The sequence below is a fragment of the Malurus melanocephalus genome, unplaced genomic scaffold (genome assembly GCF_030028575.1).
Source record: "Malurus melanocephalus ecotype Western Australia unplaced genomic scaffold, MMel_1.1 scaffold_129, whole genome shotgun sequence".
Classification (NCBI taxonomy): domain Eukaryota; kingdom Metazoa; phylum Chordata; class Aves; order Passeriformes; family Maluridae; genus Malurus; species Malurus melanocephalus.
In genome coordinates, this window is record NW_026623361.1 from 921,242 (window position 1) to 941,878 (window position 20,637).

A 20,637-nucleotide genomic window follows, 5' to 3' on the forward strand; every position below is an offset into this window, starting at 1 on the left:
TGTACAGAAAACCTCCAATTTATTTGGTTACCTACCCTMGGCATATTCTTACTGAACTAACGGAGCCCCAGACCTTCAGGAAGGTCTTGGATGGAAAGATAATGCAGCTTGTGACTGCAGTTCTCCTTATCTACTTTACACAGGAAGTCTGTCCACAGTAAAATCACTGGTCCAAAATTACTTGAATTGTTGGCTGATTCACAAGTAGACATATTTGGGAATGCTTGGATCCCAGCCCTTTACTCAGCCCATAATAATTTCAGAAAGAACATGTAYGTCTTGGTCAGCAAAACAGCGAAGAACACTGCTGTAGTGCTCTTTACTGTCTGGAGTGAAAGGAAGCGATAGGTAACAGCACATTAGAGAACGCAGTGACCTGGATTCTGCCAAACTCCAGTATTTGCTTCCTTCACTTCACCTCCCTAGACTTCAACCTATCCCTTAAGGTCTTCACCCTGCAATGAAGTGCCTTCAGTTCTGCAACTGTATTGCACCRTAAGAGGCAAACTATGACATCTCAAGAGTCCTCTCCTGCATGTGTTCATGAAGTAAAAAACTGAAACGCTGAGATGGAGCATGAGTGGTAAAGCAAGAACTCAAGCACAACAGGCTTGAGCATGACGTAAATCAGGATGAATGCTAGAAGTGAAGCCACAAAGAATTGCGACACAGCAGATGATGGAAAATCCAGTGCTCCAGAGCAGGAGCACACTTCTTCCTGCTAGCTTACTTCTGCAAGATCATGAGACACACTGCAGTGAGCACTGAAGAGAAAGGCTGCCAGAACTTAACTGCTCTCAGAAGGCTTGCCAAGAGCTAACACTGAGCATGTCCTGTTTCACTAAAGGAAAATGGCCAGACATGCACAGAAAATGGAGTGGAACTGAGAGCAGAACTTGGACTTCTGCAGATATTTAACAATGGTCTAAGAAAAAAGTACTCTAAATACATTTTTTTGAGTAGGCTGGTGCTTTGGCTAATGTGAAGGAAGAACGACAGCACAGTTCACCGTATTTAGGAAATCTCTCTAAAAAGTAAACACTGCTTTTTTAAACACAACTTCAATGAGGGTTAGAAAGCTGTACTTAAAACAATTAATATTTGGAAGGAGAAATTAAAGTTGCCTACTTGACCTAAGAGCCACTTTTCAAATATTCATTCAAGAATCTAAAATATTTGCTCAAGAAAGACAATTCTGAAGTGTCAGGTCATCCTGCCAGAAGGTCTACTAGCACATAGTCTAAGGACCACTCTGTACACCAAGTCCCTCAAAAATGATCGGGAAGCAGAATTCTCAATGTAGACAAGGCACTGAGTGTTAAGATTGTGTAKAACAGCATGAACAAAGGAAACAGTTACCTAAACGCTGTTAGACGCATCTTCCTTCTCTCTGGAGAACACTCCTGCCTCAGAGTCCTTGATGACCTTCYCTGTATACTATGTTGAGCATGAGATAGGACAAAGCATGGCAGAGCCTAAACCCAGACCTAGTAGGAATCGGGATTACCAGGAGCATGTCCTGCTTTTCCATAGCATATCCAACTATGGACTTGCAAGAGCTAACACTGAAATAGGAGGCAAGTGGGGAGATCAGGCTCAGAGAGGAGGAGGGACCTCACATGTTCTACCTCCAGCTCTTCAGTTGCCTGTTAATGGCTGGTGAGACCTCACAAATACAATCCACTGCAAGATGGGGCCAATCTGCACTGAATAGCTCTGCCAGGCTGCTTAGCTYGGCTGTGGTGCCAGTGGCACATACAGCAGTGGGTGGGGAGCAAGTTTGGTAACAGGCCTTCAGGAGCAGGAAAGAAGCAACAGCAGGGACCTAGGGAGAAGAGGGAAGGGTGGGAATAAAACCACACAAACACAAAAAAGTCACATAGTACTGCGTTAGTTATTACAYAACATACGGTTGACTTCTTTCAGTTATTAAGGTTTTCACCTTCAAAAAAGAAATACAGTCACATGGGACTAAGAACATACTACCAGCTTATCATGTCCTTGAGGCAAAGCAGTCCTAGAGAAAACAACTGTGCAGGTATGTTCCTGTGCCAAAATTTTCCCTTACCTAATTCTGTGCATCTCCTGGCAAGACTAAGAGCCTAACAATCACATATGTTCTGTAACTCATATTAGTGGGACAGGATCCTGTCCTTTTAAAATGCCACTGTGTCTAAACTGCACGAACCTAATTTCGGCAGTTTTGAGTATGGGACTAGTAGAGGTTGAAACACAAGACTGCTGTGAAGCAAGGAATCAATAGTATCATGTGAAACCTCATAACAGGAGATCTGTGGCCCCTGGCCCCCCAAAAAGCAGCAAAAAAGCAGGAAATAGTAGGGACAAAAAAATCTGCCAAGTAGTAGCACATGCCATCTACTGCCAAAATTTGAAAAGGAAGATGTGTTAGTATGTTAAAACATATCACAATATTAACCATGAAAGCTGTAACATCCTCCACCTTTTACTTGAGAGATCTGGATGCTGGGGATGTGTTAGGTCTTTCCTTGTCTCCAATAAATCCTTTTTAAGATTCTGTTTCCTTTAAGTGTCTTCCATTACTCTTGAGTATAAGCACTGGTGTGCAATTCTCCCATTCAGTTTTATTCATGCAATRTCACAGAGATTTTCCCAAAACCTCTCTGGGTGTCCAGAGAGAAAAGAAACAAACTCCCCAGGCTCCCCAAGGAAGTGGTCACAGCAGCAGCCAGAGCTCAAAATATGTTTGGACAATGCTCTCAGGCACATGGTGTGACCTGTGGGGTGYCCTGTGCAGGGCCAGGAGTTGGACTCRATGATCCCTGTGGGTCCCTTCCAACTCAGCTTATTCTATGAATCTTTGAAATAAGACCAGGCTTCTAGAAAAGTCCTGCAACCATATGTTTCCAGCAGGAATACTTGACAACTTTCAAGGAGTAGCAGAAGCTAAACAACTATTTGGGCAAYATTGTTTGTATTTTACCTTTAATCCCTCCAGCGTGTGAGATACTGGGGAGGTTCTTTGGCTGCACATAAGCCAGTTTGAATGGAGGGACCACAAACGGTACCTCCTGACCATCCAGGGGCAGTTTAGAGAGCAAATAATCCTCAGAACAGCCAACTTGACGCTTCACTGACACAGAAGACAATGGAGGCTTCTCTACAATAGTTGGCTTGCTTGCAGCTCCTGCTTCAGATTCCTGCACCATGGAAACTGCTAAAAATAAAGAGCAAGAAAAACAGACAGTACACATGTGCATTAATTTTTGAACAATACTATGAACAGATCTCTTTTATTTAATAGTATCTCTGCTTGATACATTACTTAACAGCTGCTARTATTTGATTTACAGCATTTAGGACTAGCACCAGGAAAAGAAATTAATCCTCCTGACACCTCTACTGATCCAAACTCTTTGTTACTGGAGATTCTATATTTATAGCTAACTTCCTCTTCAGTGAATTTTCACAAGAATTACACTTGTATCAYAGAAGAGTTCTTCAAACAAATAAGACACCAAAGAAAATCCTAACAGAGTTAAAAATWTCCAGATTCAAAAAAAAGAAGCATTCAAATTCTGAGAGTTTGAAAGATRTAAGACCTTTTCACAACCTTGGGTAAAAAAGCCAGCTTTTTTGGACAGTATTCTAGACTGCGAAGAGCAGACTTCACACAAGTGTTATTTCTCAGTTCCAATTCRTAACACTGACAAGCATGTGTTCAATTTCCAAGTGGGGGTATGGAAAGAATTTTGGATRTTGTAAGAGAAATTAAGTTTATCAGGGCACAGTCATTTTATTAATGGGAAATCTCATCACTAATGAAACAGCAAAACTTTTATTAAACCCTCATTATGTCAGAACTCACGATCATTATTTTCCTTGTCCATGCAGAAACACCATTTACAGCAGGTTTTTATACATTCTGTTGCCATTGTTTTCAGTGTTACAATTTAAAGGGGGCCTCAATCAGTGATCCAGTGCAGCTATCAAACCTGAAAAACACAATAAAACAAACTGTAGTAGATGGGAATAACKTAAATCAGAATGCAATATTATCAACTATTTAATATGCAATTGCTTTTTGGACCCAGTCCCAGAATCTCTGGGTCCCAGAGAAAGTTACTTTAGTCATGAAAGGATCAGAGCCATCAGATTTATCTCATTGGGAAAAATCAATTTTATATAAAAGCACAAGGAAAGAGATAATTTTAACATATGGCATTCAAATACTTTCGGTGATCCAYTCAGACAGGTCCCTGTCTTTAAGAAACACTAAAATTCTGCTCATATTTGTGTGTGCCACTGGGCTTTGGAGTTTACTCAGCTTTACAGCTGTTTTGATGTGATATTGTSAAGTCATTTGCAAGATGTGTTTTTAATTCTGTTTCCCTTGTTCATGTTCCTCCTATCCTCTTTCACTCCCCTACTACTTTCACATACATCTATATGTGTTTACATTTTTTACTCGACATACTCCATACTTTTAACTTGAAAACAGGCCTTATAAATGATGCCAAAATTGCCTTCTTTCAGAAACTACTGCTTTCATAATTGTATACACATGAAACTGAAGACCTGGTTTATTATATAATTGTTTGCCGTGCACACAGAAATACAGCATGCTGACTTTTAGCAAAGTAAGAGGCATGTAATCTACAAAAGAATGAGAACAAGTCTCTAACAGATGGTTAACATTATAAGAACTTTATGACAATACTAACTGGCCTCATTTAAATGTCTTTATTCATATCCTTATGTTCTCTTTTCAGAGGGACACAGACAGCTGCATTGCCTCCTGTCCAAAACTCTAGCTGTCTAAGTGTAGTCCTTTTATATCCACCTAAAGTACACGAGGTTCTTCGTAGAACAAACCCAAGACACCATACTAACTCCAAGAAGGTTCAAAGACATCAAAAAGAATGTGAACATAAGCTGAAGGGATGAGGAAGACAACAAGGAAGATAGTGGGGGAAAGCACAGAGAAAATATGTAATTTTACCAAAAAATGAAAAATACATGTGTTTGGTTAGCTATTTCAATTGCAAAAAATTTCTGAAATCAACTGTGCTCCAATACAGAAACCATTTCCACCTGCAGCTCGAACAGTGCTGTAATTTTCTTTGTATATTCAAAGACAGCTAGAGAACCACACAAATTCCCTGGAAATAACCATAATATCCCCCAACTTTTTCTTTCATTAAAAGCCCCTCCAAATTTCATAGATATCAAATAGAGGTACTAAGCTATGGACACTTCATCAGACACCATTTCTCTGCACAGAATCCCTCTCAGTACTTGCCTTGATCTTAAAATTGCCCATGAGTGTAAGTACAGCATGAGGTCTGCATCAAAAGCCTTCAGAGACAATTCCACCAGCTCCAGAACCTGCTCTGCATCTTTACAGAAGCACAAAAGGAGCCATGGGAATTTCTTATTAAATTCTCCATGGTTCTAAGGATCAGATTTTCACTGCTGCTCCTCCCTTGGAGGCACACTCATGATAGCCAAGGCTGCTAATTTACTTAGGGTTCCCTTGCAGTGATTTTCCTTCCCAGCTGTTATCAGTACACAGCTGGAGTTAATATGCTTCACTCTTGTTCACCATGTTTAAACTGGACTGAAACAGCTGCTCCGTTTGCTCTAAGCTTTGCAACAATGGTATCTAAGCCTCGGTGGCAGTTTGCACAGGCAAAACAGACTTTTATCTCAAAATGTCCAGATTGAATTTATTCACTACTGCTSGTGAAGAAACCAGAATGTTAGTACTGCCCTACTTTCTAGCTATATAAAGTGGAAAAATTCGTTTTTCTGCATCAGAGAAAATTCAGTTTATGGTAGTGAATTGTTTAGCTGGAACCATGAATACGAGCAAATAAACAAATGGAAATCATCTGTCACAAGCCTTTCCTTCACAGGGGTGAGAGCCTGACCTAGAAAGAAAGGGCTTCGTATGGGTATTGCTCATATCTAACAGCAATAATGCAGTTCTACACCTTCTGTTCTTCTATCATTAAAAGGACCATGTTTTTCACAGTAACACCAAGTCAGCTGTGATAGTCTTTAAGCATTAGTTTTTTTTCCCATTCATCAATATGCAAATGTTCATACATTTTTCTTCTATCTGAAGGCAAATAGAAAGCAGTCAATCACTGCCTATTGTAGAGTACAGATTACAGATTGGTCTTTAGCAATAGGTAAGGTAATATCCACCTTACCTATTGCTAGTWTAGTGGTGAATGCCAAAGCATACAGACATACATATCTTAGAGCCTCCATTTCAGTTTTAGCTTAATTATAGGAGTTGGAGAAGAAAGTTCCATGAGTAAGAGACTAGAACATTGWTTTCACTTTCTTTAAGCTTAAAATGTAATGGTTTCAGTGACAAAACTTGCACTAGGGTCCCTAAACTTATACCACAGCCACATTACAATAAAAAAAAGACAGCATTTGCTGAGGGACAGGCCATCTAGATACACTGCTCCCTCATTCTCCTTAGAGCACTTTGCTTTGTTCATGGAATCACAACATGGATGGTCTCAATTACTTTTAAAAGTTATAATTCACCTAATTAAGCTACAGTGATAAATATTGTTGGTTTTTTGGTTTGAGCAATCCTGGCAGTAAATTAGATGGCTTGGCTCTYAGTTAATATGTTTTCTTTTATCTGTATTTTTCAAGCTGCCTACAGTTATTTAAACAACTTTCACTGCATGCAGAAGTTTTCCCTTAACCATGTGGGAGCGAAAGAAATTTAGCAGGTTCTGTTGTATATTTTATTAACTGAAAATGAACAAAAACATTGTAAAAGACTAAGGAWGTATTTAATGATCTTGACAGAAGTTGACATTTCTATCAAAGGTTAAACTTATCCCACATGCCAGGGCCTTTGCTGGTGTTGCTACCCAAAAATCCTCAGCAYATAATTTAACAGTTGTTAAAAGTTTGTACTAACATGAATTTATCTRGGAATACATTTATGAAACCAACCAGAACCATAGAGACATTCGCTAGGYGCACCACCAAATCCCAAAGAAGTATTGACTTCCCAGCAATGCCATCCATCTTAAGAAGTTATGACTCCTTGACACTATTGCTACTTTTTGGGATGAGTTTTTGTTAGGCAATATGCACATAAGAAGGACATCCTCCATTTCTGAGATTCTAGATTGAGAAGAGGATGGGGGAGAAGAGAGTTATTTCATTTTCAGACAAAAAACAGAGATAGAGAAATCAGTTTGCAGCAGAGGGAACTGAAGCCAGACCTTGTCACTCTTGTGTAAATTCTCCTTCTCAGTGTTTTACACCAAATTCAGTAAGCCACCTCATTTCTCTCTTCCCAGTATCAAGCCAAAGCAAGATAAGCAAATGTAACTCAGCAAGASTACATGCAAACTAAGGCAAAAAGAGATCCAATCTTATTAGAACATCCTGGAAACTACAAAGTTTAAAACCTAACCACACACATACAATGAACCTAGAGAATTACAATCACTATTATTTTAATGGGTTTAGATGGAAAACATAAATTATCTTAATGATTTCCAGATTCCTCCGATAGAAATTTTGACTGAGCTAAAATCAGATAAACAGAGTATCAAAGACTTTAGTTCCAGATGCCTCCAGAACAATTAAAAGACAGAGATGTTYGGAGAAGAAAGTAAATATTTTCAACAACTCATTAAATAAAAAGAAGATGACAGAAAACAGATGATCTTAATATTAAATATTAAAAGCTGAAAGCAGTCTGAAAAGAAATGTCAGTTCTTTACTGCCCTATGAGGAAAGGGTGTGTTTTGCAGCAAGTCTGCAGGCTGCCAATGAATTTTACTGCATTTAGTCACAGCACTGCTCCACAGGAGTTGAACAGGTAACACATCTATGACTACAGAATAGAAACAAAGGTGAAATAGCTGTTCTCAAACAGGGAAAGCTGGCTAAACCAGTGGTTTCAAACATTTTGAGATTTATTGCTAGTCATAAATGTATGCCATGCATTCTCAGATCTGCATTTTAGAAACATATCACAGCAAAGTTCTAGTAGCAGTAAGTTCTCACACAGCACAATGTGTAAAACAAAATATTTGGAAATAGGGATCCTCAGTTGTCATAAAGCATTTGGGACAGATCTTTGAATGACATAAACGTCTACAACTCCAGGAGCCCCAGTGGAGCCAGGACACTTYGCAACATCTGAGGATCTGCACTCTGGAGAAAGTGAGCTCAAGTTTGCTAGTTCACATCTCAGCCAAACACCCCGTTTATGGTACCTCTTACGCTACCTGTTCATGCTTCCCCATGACTTTCTGCCTTTCGGATCCRCAAGATGCTGTCAATCCCAGTCCTATAAATCAATCCTTCAGACAGCATAACAGCACCAGCTCAGGTCTCCAGATGTTTAACAGAAGCACAGCACAGCAAAAGCTGCTTCTGATGCAGGTCAGAGGGATTATCTTTTGATGGTACAGATGCTGCCAAAGGCTTCACTTCCACAGCCAGCTGCTTTGTGGTTTTGCTTCTTGGGGAGAGAGTCTGGGAGCTGTGCACCCCTCTCAGCACAGCTCTTGACAGGGGTGGCTAGTGACCACTGCATCTCAAAACTGGCCAGCACCAGTAAAACAGTCTGAATGATTTGGAGACATTTGCCTGCAGGTACTTTGCTACTACAGCAGCAAGGAGAGCACATGYACCCACATACACTTAACAAAGACATAAAGCCCACAGTTTCAAAAAAATCCAACTGTTTTTTCTTGGGGACTGTAGGCAGGTCTAACTTGTACCACCCACATAGGAGAGACAGTGGGTCTGAGCATTTGAAAAGAGAAGAGAGCGTTTGTTCCCATTCACTATAAACTTCAGCAGTAGCAGGTTGTCTGCAGGAATAAAAAAAAAGGAAACAAAAAATGTCATGCCAACACACACCTACACACACAATTTTAATGGGGGGGGGGGGGGGGGGGAGGCACACCACCACACAGGTGCATGATGAAAAGCTCCTTTCTATACCCACTTCTGGAACAACCCCACAACAATGGTATCTGCAGTAACTAGTGCGTGTGTGTGTGCATGCAYCTTCCTTCTCTGCTTGTAGCCACAACTCTTGGAAGAGCAAGAAAGCTCTAGAAATCTGCATGCAGAGATTATTTCACTTCTTCTGCCTTCCAAAGAAATTAAGATTATGTAAGGCTTTTTCTTTTTTTTTGTGCCTGGAAAGAGAAAGAGATTTCACCCTGAAAGCAGTGGATCACAAAGATGCTAAAATAACACAACAGAAAAAGAGAAGTTATGAGAAGGCTTTTGAACGACACAACCAGAAAGGCATTCYTGTGAGAGACATCTTACAAACAGTTCAACAGAAACATACTGATGAGATGCAAAGCTCTCCCAGTCCAGCAAAAGAAAAAAAGAGTGCAATTACCTATTTAAAATTGAAGAGAAGACCATGCATCATTAACCTAGTTTAGCTGATGRGAATTTTATGATAGACCATTGCACAGCTTTCCTGGGACAAAGAGGCTCCCAGCGTTGTTTAAGCGGTTATGCAGTTAATTTGGGTAACAGAAATAGATGGTAAAGTCACACTCCGTGATGCAAACAAACCACCAACTGCCCTGGCACAGGAAGCACCTTCCCACACTGGTAAATGATGACACAGCAGCCCATCAGGGGAAGTTTTACAGGTTCCGCTCAATGATCACAAAAACAGGAAACTGAACAGAACAGAATGTGGGTCTGAGCTGTCAATAGTCCTGTCCTGCAACCTCCTCTCACTCACAGTTTGCTAAAGCAGGAWTTTTCTTTTGAAGACCAGAAGGGCCATTATTAGCCCTTCTCCCACCCTCCTCAGCTTCTGACACAACTAGATTTCAGCTAGTTACACCTGCACTAGATTAAGCAACTTAAGTAGAAAGACACATTTCARTTTCAGAAAATACTCCAATAGCTAATTTCATTCACTACTATTTTAACTCTACCTCCAGCTTAATCCCATCCCCCTCATTTTATGTCTTTGCAATATTGATTATATTATTAATTACAAGTAGTATCTCTTCATTCAGAACTTAAAATAATAGGATCTAGTCTTCTCTTGTACTTCTCTTCAGCTATGTAGACCAAAGCAAGCCATGCAGACAAGTATAAAGCTGCAGGTTTTACACCATTCTAGTCTGTTTTGTATAGCACTTCTCAAAACATTATACTGCTTCTCTGACCAGTTTCATTCAGGCTGATACCTCAACTGAACTATGCACCTCAGAATATCACAGAATAATCTAAGGTGAGAAAATATTTCATTAATCAACACTTGTAAGAGCAACGTTGCTCTCACTCTCACAGGACTGCATTGACATTCCGAGCCATTACCAGTCCACCACTGGCTCTACATCTTCCTGACTGTATTTTGTGCAAGGGAAGAAGAGGAGGAAGGTGGGAGCCTGCAGACAGCACCTCCACACTCCCTTTGGTGACTGCCATAGCATTTTGTTGTTTCCTGGGCTCTCCTACAGGTAACAGTTGCAGGTGAAGTTTAAAACTCTTGTCATCAGCAGGAGGGCTTGCAATGTCACTKCTACCAGTCAGGATGTGACAACTGTACAAAAATACTATTTAACTTCAGCAAGCTTCTTTTGAGGGAAAAACACCTCAGATATCAGTTCTCAACTTAGGTGCTTAAAAAGCAGTAAAAGCAGAACTCCCTGTGAGCCCACGAGCTGCTCTGCATGTTCTGCTAATGAGGTCTAGCTCTAACTGTACTGGGGCAGGAGCTTCTCCTGGAGCAGCCACATCTTCCTACACGCCGTTTGGAGAGACCATGCCGTCTCCCACTCCAGCCCTCCCTTYTCCCTCCAGCTTCTCTGCCCAGACAAAGATGATCTAATGTATGTCTCTCTTTGTGCAGGGCCTGAGCTGAACCCTAAAGATCACTTGTGCAATCTAGCTTCGGTCTCTTTCAGCCCAGCAGATGCATCTTCCCAGGGCTCCAGCCTGGAGGAGGCCAAAAGGCTTTCAGCACATCTGCACATGCAGCCCAGGCACAGAGCACCAGAGTACATCACAAAGAACTTATTGCTCCTGTCTACTTCCCCGAAGAAAAATAAAGCTGAGCAGGTGTGTGTGCTTGAGCTATTGTGCTACAGGAACAACTGCTTCTGCTTTTCAGGCACCCCTTGGAGAAGGGGAACAAACCYTGGCACGAGTACAGGATCCAAAGCTGTCCTTCTGCCACGGCCCCCAGGGACACCCTGACTCTGCTCTAGCATTACAGCCTTGCACCTGCAGCCCTTAAATGCAGAMTTAATCCAATCCTATCCTGGTATGCAAAGGATTAATAATATAATTTACAAGGACCAAATGAAACAAAATTCATAAATCTSAACCAGTTTTTCTCGTGTGCGATTAAATTTGAATTAAGGAGRAAACATCATAAATCTATCCCATGATAAAGCTTAAAACTTGGGATTTTAATATGCTGAATCCCCTGTGCTCTGGGCTGTAAAAGTTGATATAGTGTTTCTTCCTAATGCTGCATTAGGCAAGTAACCAATTCATCCAATTACTGAACTGACAACACTGTTCCTGTGAACTGAAGATAAATTCACTGACTTGGACAAGAATGTACAATATTGTATGTATTGGGGCAGTAAACACAAAAGAATAAATCCATTATGTTGGACTGCAGACCCTTCTGGATTCAGATGGAAAACGGCAAAGCAAGAGTTGAAGTCAGGACACCACAAAGCAAGGCTGAAGAGACTAAAATATCTGTAAAAAGAACTTGGCTTTTGATGAGAACATGGAAAGAATTCAACATAAGATAAGTCCTTTGCTCTAAGCAGATTAGGAACAAACCACGACAATCACCAATTGTTGCTTTATAATCTAACTTAAAACCTAAGACTGTCTTTATGTATTTTGTGTCAGGTTTTAATCCAATTTTTTTCTCTTTCTGCTGTTATGCCAAGAAGCCACGAAAATAGAACTGTCAGCAGTCCTTCTATAGTTCTGATACCAAAGAAAACTGAAAACATCTGGATTCATTTTTTAACAGAACAGCCAAGAAGAAGGTATTTTAGGCAAGAACATCTGCCTGTGGAGTTCCCTAACATGGCTAAATGTGTCAAGTTTTGAAAAGATGGCCCTTGGAAACCAACTCAATGCAACATTGAAAAAGAGCTTTAAATGGCATTCAGGACTCCTCAGCCACTGCCATGACCAYGGAGCCATACAGAAAACACATGGATACACATATAACATCCAGACAGCTAATGCAAATCGATCTTCCTGTATATTTGGGGGAAAASAAAGAAAGAAAGAAAGAAACAAGGAAGCCCAAGAAGTTTTGCATGGAAAAATAGTTTCATTACCATTAATACAAGAGTGAAGATGGACTATTTCTTTACATCTACATGTGCACACACACACAGTGCTTTGTTTTAGGTGAAGAAGTTTCTAGTAGTTATTTTACACACAATTATTATCCTGCTTCATGGTGAAAACAAAAAAMCAGTCAATTATGGAGTTTCCAACGGATGATGATTCCCTGTTCAGCAGCTCTGCTTCACGATGTCACAATATAATAAGTTATGCAGTGGTGAGAGGAAGAAAACATGTCAGTTGTATAGATGAAAGCTAAAAGACTGTGACTGAGATTAAGAAAGGAAAGGTGACTCAATACATTTCATATATCAAAACAGGTTAGATGAATGAAGCAAGAACAGGAAATGGGAACTGATCTTAATTAACTCAAATCCAAACCAGACTGGGAGTATGGCTCTGCAGGGCATGTGTACTGAGCTCAGGAAGCTGCCTAAACACTCACTGAAACAAAAGTGTCTTTATAAGGTACAACTATTTATTACTTTTTGCATTAAATCCACCCAGACCAGGGACCCAGAACCACTTTAACATCCCCAGCAGTGCMTCTTGGAGTGCTGTACTGGCTGGAGTTGCTGGCATCTGCCCAGGCAGATGAGTACTAACCAGGCACTGTGTAACAGGCATTTTTCAATGAGTTTGCACAGACAGTGGGAGAAAAAAGCAGAAATCAAAACTGTCTCAATTTAATGGCAGTATCTAAGATCYCAATCATTATCAGCCACATGTTGCTACAACTCTGGGATGTGGTGGTGGGACTCCACTCCCTTCTGAGAAGACAGAGGTCCTGAGAGCAGAAGCTGGCAGCGTGAAACCACCATCCCCTTTTTTCCCTTAGGACAGAATTGTTCTAACAACACAGTGAACAACAGCTACACCATAAATGTATGGGTATGTTTTTTTAATTCTATTCACTTTATTTAATTCTATTTACTTTAAATAAACACTCTTCCTAAGAGATTTTGGACCCATGACTTCACACATTGGTGCAACTAGATCTGGAAGTACTTGTAGCACTGAATGGAATGAAAGCCAGGGTAATTTAGGCGGATGTTCTGTGTTTCATTAAGGCATCATGGAAGAAATTTTTTTTGCAACTCTAGTCACTGCTGAGAAGACAGAGAACCTGAATGGGAAAGTCACAGAGTTCCCAATCCAGAGGCCAACAGCCCCCTTTTGCAAAACTAAGCCATGGAGGAAAAAAMCCCAACAAACACAATCCAGAATAAAAAATTTTAGAATTTTCCCCTACTGCAAAATGAAACTGGTCTTGAGAATGTGTTATTGTCACTTAGGAGCACTAAACAACAGAATTTCTCTCAGAAACAGGAGGCACAACTTGCTTTTCTACCAGCTCWCCACTAACTACAAAGGCACTGCTCAAGTGACTTTTAAACCTTGTCCTGGCCAGCCCTCCTCTCTGCATGGCAGGTGCTTTCCTTACTGGAAGATGTACACACACAGTGGACTGCATGCCTGAAGTTTGYAAAGAGAATTACACCCCAGCCCCACATTTATCTGCTCCCTCCAGCCCCTGCCATGCCCTGGTCAAGGGCTGGGCCATCTCTGGCCACATGAACCACCTGAGCCAGCTTCAACAAGCAGGGTGGGTGAAGCCACATGCAGCCCCCTCTGCCCGGAGGCATGACAACTCTGTGGGAGAGAGAGAGGGGTCACATTCCTGCGAAGAGGAGGGGCCCTCCCACGGCTCTGATGATGAGGCTGTCCCAAAATAACCAGGCAGCCTTGGGCTCTCTGTGCTTGAGTCAAAGCTGAGGCACTACAGGAGTGCATTTGTGTACCCCCAGCACGCTCTGCAGATGCGGCTGCAGGGGCTCCGGGGCCAGCGCGGTGCCCAGGGGAGCTGGGCTGGGAGCCAGGAACCCCCTGCCCAGGCTGCAGCACCCTGCACCAGCCCACAGCCATGCCCCAGGCTCCAAAGCATAGGTGCTTTAATGGAGTGCCACAGAGGCCTCAAAGTCATTGGGACATGGTCCTTCTAGATTGCTTTTCCTGGATTTCAAAGCTGGTTAAATTGCCAAAGGAGCATCTCCAGAAGTCACTCTCCAGGCCTTTGCAATGACCACAAGGACCCCACAAACATCAATAGCCTTCATTTGGGACCTAATTATCTGTTCCCTCCAGTTAAAGTGTGGTTATTAGATCAGTGAAAAACAAAGATTCAAAACAAAATCACCAGGGTACAATTTACAGGAAAGATAAGCATCAGATTGACGACATAATTTTTTTTTTTGGCACGGTATTAGTATAAACTTCAGCTGCAATGACAGGCAAACAAATACTCATACTAAGCTTAAGACAAATATCCTCACTAATTCTGTATGATTTGATGTATTTAGATCAGTAAAATATATAATGGAACACAGAAAGCACAGGTTTTGAACCTCTTCCCACATGAGGCTTCCTAGTTTAGGTAGAGAAGGATCAGAAGATCCATTCCAGCTGCAAAAAGCTATCACCATAACTTCTCCCTGCATAAGCAATTTCTGATGGAGCTGTAGTTACTGACTAAAATGACAACATGGCTGAAATCAGAGACTGTTCTACTTCAAGTCAGAGCTTGCTCTGCCTTTCACTGTAAAGAGACGAGATCTTAAGTTCTCTGCTGACAGATTGGGTGTTGTCCTACTTAGATTAGAGGGAGTATTTTCCAGATTGAAGGTATCTTGGGAGATAGCAATTCAGAGTAAACAAAGCTGTTTTTTTTTTTATAAAATTAAACAAGGGTCCAAAGAGGGGAGCAGAAAGTCCAGATAAGCATCACATGAAGTTTACTGATTGAAGTAAATAGCATCTTAATCAAGCAAAGAAGTTCAAGAAATGTTCCACTGAAGTCAAAGAGCACTTCTGGCATGAGCCACAGCAGGCAGGATTGACACGAAGACAGAAGGTCTAAGCTGGCCAAAGCTTGGCTTCCTAGTTGGGGTTGTCGTGAGAAGGCAGGTCCTGTGACCCTGACACCACACACGGGGGCTGCATCTGCCTTTCCTGAGCTTGCTGAAAGGGCTGGCTGCTACCGGAGGGGCAGTGCAGCTCCGCCTTGCCAACAGCCATTGCTGTAAACATGCAGCTGCACAGTGAGCTGGCCCAGCTCACTGATTAGATACAAAATTAAATGACCAAAATAAACAACCTTTTTTTTCTTAAAAAAAAAAAAAAAAAAAAAGAGTTTTCCAACTCTCCCTGTGGTTGACTGCACAAGGTGGGGTCAGAATGCACTGGGGAAAACAGGGGGCCAGAGCACAACTGCCTGTTTCACAGCCAAGCCACAACCCTGGGGAGTGCATTTGGAGTAACTCACAACTGAAACGAAACCACCTACGAATACGATCAACGAAGGCTGAGTGAAAAGCAAACCAGCTGATTCTAAACAAGTGACAGAACAAGTAAAACAACTAAGACTGAGGTTTAGGACAAAGAGAAAGAGACCAATGCCTAAACTTTTTCCCCAACATTGTAAATTAGTAGCCTACACACACAACTGATTGAACAATCCTGCCCACATTTGTTCTTTCCAGCATAAGAAGAAAGAGGAATTAATCACCTGGGGATCCATAATCTAAATTAAATGCAGGGGAGAGCAGTGGAAATCATGTGAAATCTGTGGAGTCCAACATATCCTCTGGGTGCAGCATTTTTAGTAGGTGTCATTTTTATAAGTATTGACAAGAATCAAGGGACACTTGAGTAATAAATATATTCTCTTGAAATTACATATTGTTTAACCACATGTATTCTACAAAAAAGATTAATATTCATATATATTCATATTTATATATTATTATATTTATATCTTTAGCATACACTTGGAAAAAGGACCAGAAATTAAACTTCCCCATTCTTGGATTCATGCCCTAGCCACCGAGTTGTAAGATCACAGCTCACCTAATGAATATTTCTGTAATGAAAGAAAGGTGAAACAGTTTCATAAGTGAGGAGCCAGAGACCACCAGCCCAGAACAGCACAAAGGTTTTATGGATCAAGCACTCTCTCAAGAAATGAAAGATGCAAATTCAGAACTTGATTCCTCACATCTRTGACAAAACCTAGAAAGAATAGGAAAGGGGGGGAAAAAACGGGCATAGCAACATATTCCCCTGCACGGTTTTTAAGTGGTCCTGATCCCCTGATATGTAAAGACATTTGGGTTCTCCAAGAACAACATCTCAAGGTACAACTCGCTTCTGGATKCCTGGACAGCTTGAACACTCAACTAATCAACAGTGTGAAAACTAAAGGCACATAAAGTAGCAGACCTCAATGCATTCAGCAAGTATCACTGGGAAAAACCTGAGCTTGCACAGATCAAAGAATGAAGGTTAGGACTGCAAGGGTCCAGCTCCGAGGTGCAGGTGCTCACTAGATCATTTAGACAGGAAGGCACTTGATAGATGTGGCCCAGTGGACATCCTGGGATCTTGTTCTCTTCCCACACAATTACAGCGGCACTGACTGGAAGTGTGCCTTATAGGAACAGTCACGGTATCGACCTTCTCATTCTTATCTAGAGAAATGCATCACATGAGACACATGAGGCATGTGTCCATATCAAAGAAGAGCTACAAGACCAGCTTAATTAAAGATRGTATTTATTTCAGACTGCTGTTTAATAACCAGAGTGATCTGAAACACCCAGGAATCCAGCTTCATGGTATACATTCAACATCTCTGAACATGACAGCTTGAAATGGCTTACAATGATACCTGCTGCTTCAGCAGTGCTCTTGGATACAGCAAGATATAATTTCAGCAAATAGAATGTGTTTTCTGATGTCATCCCTTACAGAGGGAAACTGTCTAGTTATATTCACAACTTCCTTCAGAGTTCTGGCTAAACCACATCTCTAATTACTTGAAGTATTCCTAGAGAAGATGATCTAATTAGATATTACTGACTTGTGACAACACTTCGCTGACAATTCACATAGAATATTCGAATTTCACAAAGCCACTTTCACACAGCAATACCGCACTGAAACTGTTCTAAGTACAATTGAATCTAGGACCTAATTTATATGAAAATTTAATGCCGCAGTACTTCAAAAGAGTTACCACTTTCCTACCTGCCTTCATTTCGCGAACTCTGCCGCTCGATCGGAAGCGCAGACACCCGCGGCACGGCCGCCTCCGCCGGGGCAGCTCCTGCGGCTCCGCGGCCGCTGCCCTGCCCTGCCCTGCGGCCCTGGCCGGGGGTCCTGCGCTGCTCTGCGCTGCCCTGCGCTGCTCTGCCCTGCCCTGCCCTGCGCTCCCCGCGGCCCCGGCCGGGGGTCCTGCCCTGCTCTGCGCTCCCCGCTGTCCGGCCCGGTACCTGCTGGGAGCGCTCTCGCCGTCCCCTGTGCCGCCGCCGCCGCTGTCCCCGCGCTGCCGCCGCTCCGTCCGCAGGCGGGCAGTGCCGCCCCGCCGCCCGCCAGGTGCGCTCCCCAGCGCTTACTCACCGATCCCTATCGCCGAGGGGGAGTTTCCCCAGCCTGGGACTCTCCCGCCTCACCAGAGCTACTCGCTGGGGCAGACTTCTCTCCAAATGCCTGTCAGGAGCTCTTCTTTGACGCTCGCTGGACCATGACACCTGCGAAGTCGGTGCCACTCCCTTTGCTAGAAGTGCAACCAGGCTTCTGTTTTAGACAGAAAAAGCGATTTTTTTTTCATGTTTTACAATGTTCTTAGGAAACAGCATGTGCAGYTGGAATATGGATCCGTGTCAAGTTAGGCTTTACATGGACACGAGAAAGCCCCTGCTACGACAGTGCGTAGCTTGTAGGATAATTTAGGGATCACACACAGTTGATTGGTTCAGAATTTTCAGCAGGAAATTCTGGTTTGGAAATTTCCTTTCAGGAAGGAAAAATGCTGTGATTGTCAAGGTGGTCTCTCCTTAATTTTAGTTTTTGATAACTGGAAGTGCTAAAATACCCCAAGAGGCAAATATGAGTAAAAGGTGGGGCTGAATTAATAGGAAAAAGGGTGTATTTCCCCAAAGAAATGCTGTCTACACTCTGAGAGCTTTAAAATTTCCTGTCACTGAAGTTTTGCACAGTTGCTCTAATAGCTCTTGATTTGCGGTCTTCAATGGATTCCCCATCCACCAAGACTGTAGYTTTTCTGTTACAATATTTCTCATTTTAAATTTAATAGCACCACAGATTTACTGCTAACTAAGAATTTCATGCCTGTCATCAGGCAGTGTAACACAGCTACTTCAAGCTCCAGAGACATTGTAGGGGGAGAGAGACCCTCTGCCAAAAGCACAGACTCATAAATTTTGAGCTCACAAAGCATCTTTGTTCATCTCTGCACCGAGCCAGTTGCAAGTACTGGGTGTCACATAGCAGAGAGGCTCTGATTCCCGTTAATAGAATTCATAAGATTATGCATGGTCACTGTTAAAGAAATACCAGTAACCTGCTTTGCTTCCAGAATTATCTGAGTCCTCCTGAGGTGCRTGTTAAGCACACATTGCAAGGCATCTCACTGAATTAATTTACGTGACCAAACAGCTTTATTTTCACTGCTCCCAGAAGTGTGTTGTTTAACTACTGATAAGGCCCCTGTATGCAGCTTGCTGCTATCAGGTTACCTCAGCATTTTCATGCTCAAGGGTTTTTCAGGCTCTCAATGACTTCCAGTCCTGCCTGAGCAACTCTCCAGCTGCCCGAGTTACAGGGCAATAGCAGCCATCCTTTGGGACTGCAGGTTGCCTCTGATGAGGGAAAGGACATTAAAAACAGTATTTTTGACAAGGCAGTTGAAGGGAAAAAACCCCATTTGTGATACGACCTTCCTTCTTCATCAAGGCAAGACTGTGCCYTGTAATTTAAGGGGGCCAATTAACGCATCTCTGTGGCTCTTTTCATGGTTTGGGAGACACCTTTCAGTCTTCTTTCAGCTGCTTGAAAATTAGGAAGTTTGCTTCAATAAACACAAAATTCAGCTGTGCATGATAAAGGATCTGGCCAACCTGATCTTTTATGGAGGGGAAGAGCATTACTGTCCTGTGATTTTTTTTTTTAGCTGGGATGGGAAAAAAACCTCCCCCCTTCCTTAGAAGATTTTTGTTCCAAACAAATCTAGTCTGAAGATCAGCAGTGAAACCAATTTACCTATTTTCTTTGCTCCTCAGACCTCTCTGTCAGCTAGAAATATGATCTTCCTTCCCTGCCAGCCTGCTGGCAGCATCCAGAGTGCCCCATGCTCTGTAACTATGCCTTGCTGGAGATCTGGGTGATGTTTCCCTGCCTCACTGACTCCTGCTTTTGGCCCCCTCTCCTCTGGTGGCCATTCCAGACTCACTGAACCACATTTCCTCACTAATTCCCGGTTCTCTGCAGCTGCTCTTGCTCCTTGTGCTGCCTCTACTCTGGGCACCCCCAGTACTAAGACCAAGCTACTAAACTGGGCTGCTTTKGGCTGGCTTTGCCAAACCACAGCACTCTGAGCTCCAGAAACGCAGGGCTGAGATATTTGAGCAGAGCCATGCAGGGCCAATAGAGGAGAATTTATTAGTCTGGGCTATGCTTCACCTCTCATATTCCCCAGCGAGGCCTGTCTCATCTGTTTTGAACCTCTGCAGAGCAGACTTTTTTTCACTTGTTGCTGAGCCTGTTTATGCGRTTGGATTACAACTGTCCAATATTTGTCTTGCTGAAAGAGGAGTAGCCAGATGACTGTGGAAAGTAGCTACAAGCAGGAGTCCATATTTATCGTCTCTGGCCTCAAACATTTATGAAGTAGACCTAAAACAATAAAAACCCCRTGTATAAATAATGACACAAATCTTGAGTAATTATTTACATCTGCAAACACTTTCAAACAGAAGACCCTTTTTCTTCACTTTTTGCAAATCCTCCAGTGAAGAGTTTTCAGCAGGAATGCTGATGGAGGCTGCAGTTTTGTATAAACCTGGACAGAATTCTCTCTCTTGATCCTTTGCRTCAGAAACCTGATCCCACCACCTGTGCACACTTACTGACATACCAACTTCCATGTTAAAAATCAAGAGGTTCATAGGTTGAATTAATGTTTGCACARAACATACTGAAATATTGTAAGCACAAAAGTAGAAAACATAATTGCTTGGAAGTTCTTGCCTATTTTATGAAGAATTACATGAAATTAAGCAGMTGATGATTCTAAATAGCTTTTCCAGTTCTCTCCCAGCTGAGAATCCTTCAGAGCAAGCAAACAACTAACACTACTGCTTATGAAATATTTTAGTTTCAGAAAATAACATCAAGTGATGTGCTTATGATCAGAGTTAAATTCCAGTA

The 20,637-nt window shown here is 42.1% G+C and overlaps 1 protein-coding gene across 3 annotated transcripts in view; it reads right to left on the reverse strand.

Annotated features, from left to right (window-relative positions):
* The window catches only part of TC2N (tandem C2 domains, nuclear), a 33,319-nt gene extending 15,528 nt beyond the window's left edge, over positions 1-17,791 (reverse strand). The window contains exons 1-3 of one of the 3 annotated variants that reach the window (XM_057370613.1): positions 17,682-17,791; positions 3,848-3,974; positions 2,963-3,196 (exon numbers count right to left, since the gene is read on the reverse strand). In XM_057370613.1, coding sequence (XP_057226596.1) covers positions 2,963-3,196; positions 3,848-3,914 — 301 coding nt within the window. In that variant the 5' untranslated portion in view covers positions 3,915-3,974; positions 17,682-17,791. Of the gene's footprint in view, positions 1-2,962; positions 3,197-3,847; positions 3,975-17,436; positions 17,500-17,681 lie in introns of those variants that run through there. The other 2 variants (XM_057370614.1, XM_057370611.1) reach the window with 2 other exon arrangements.
* Between the last annotated feature and the right edge of the window lie 2,846 nt (positions 17,792-20,637).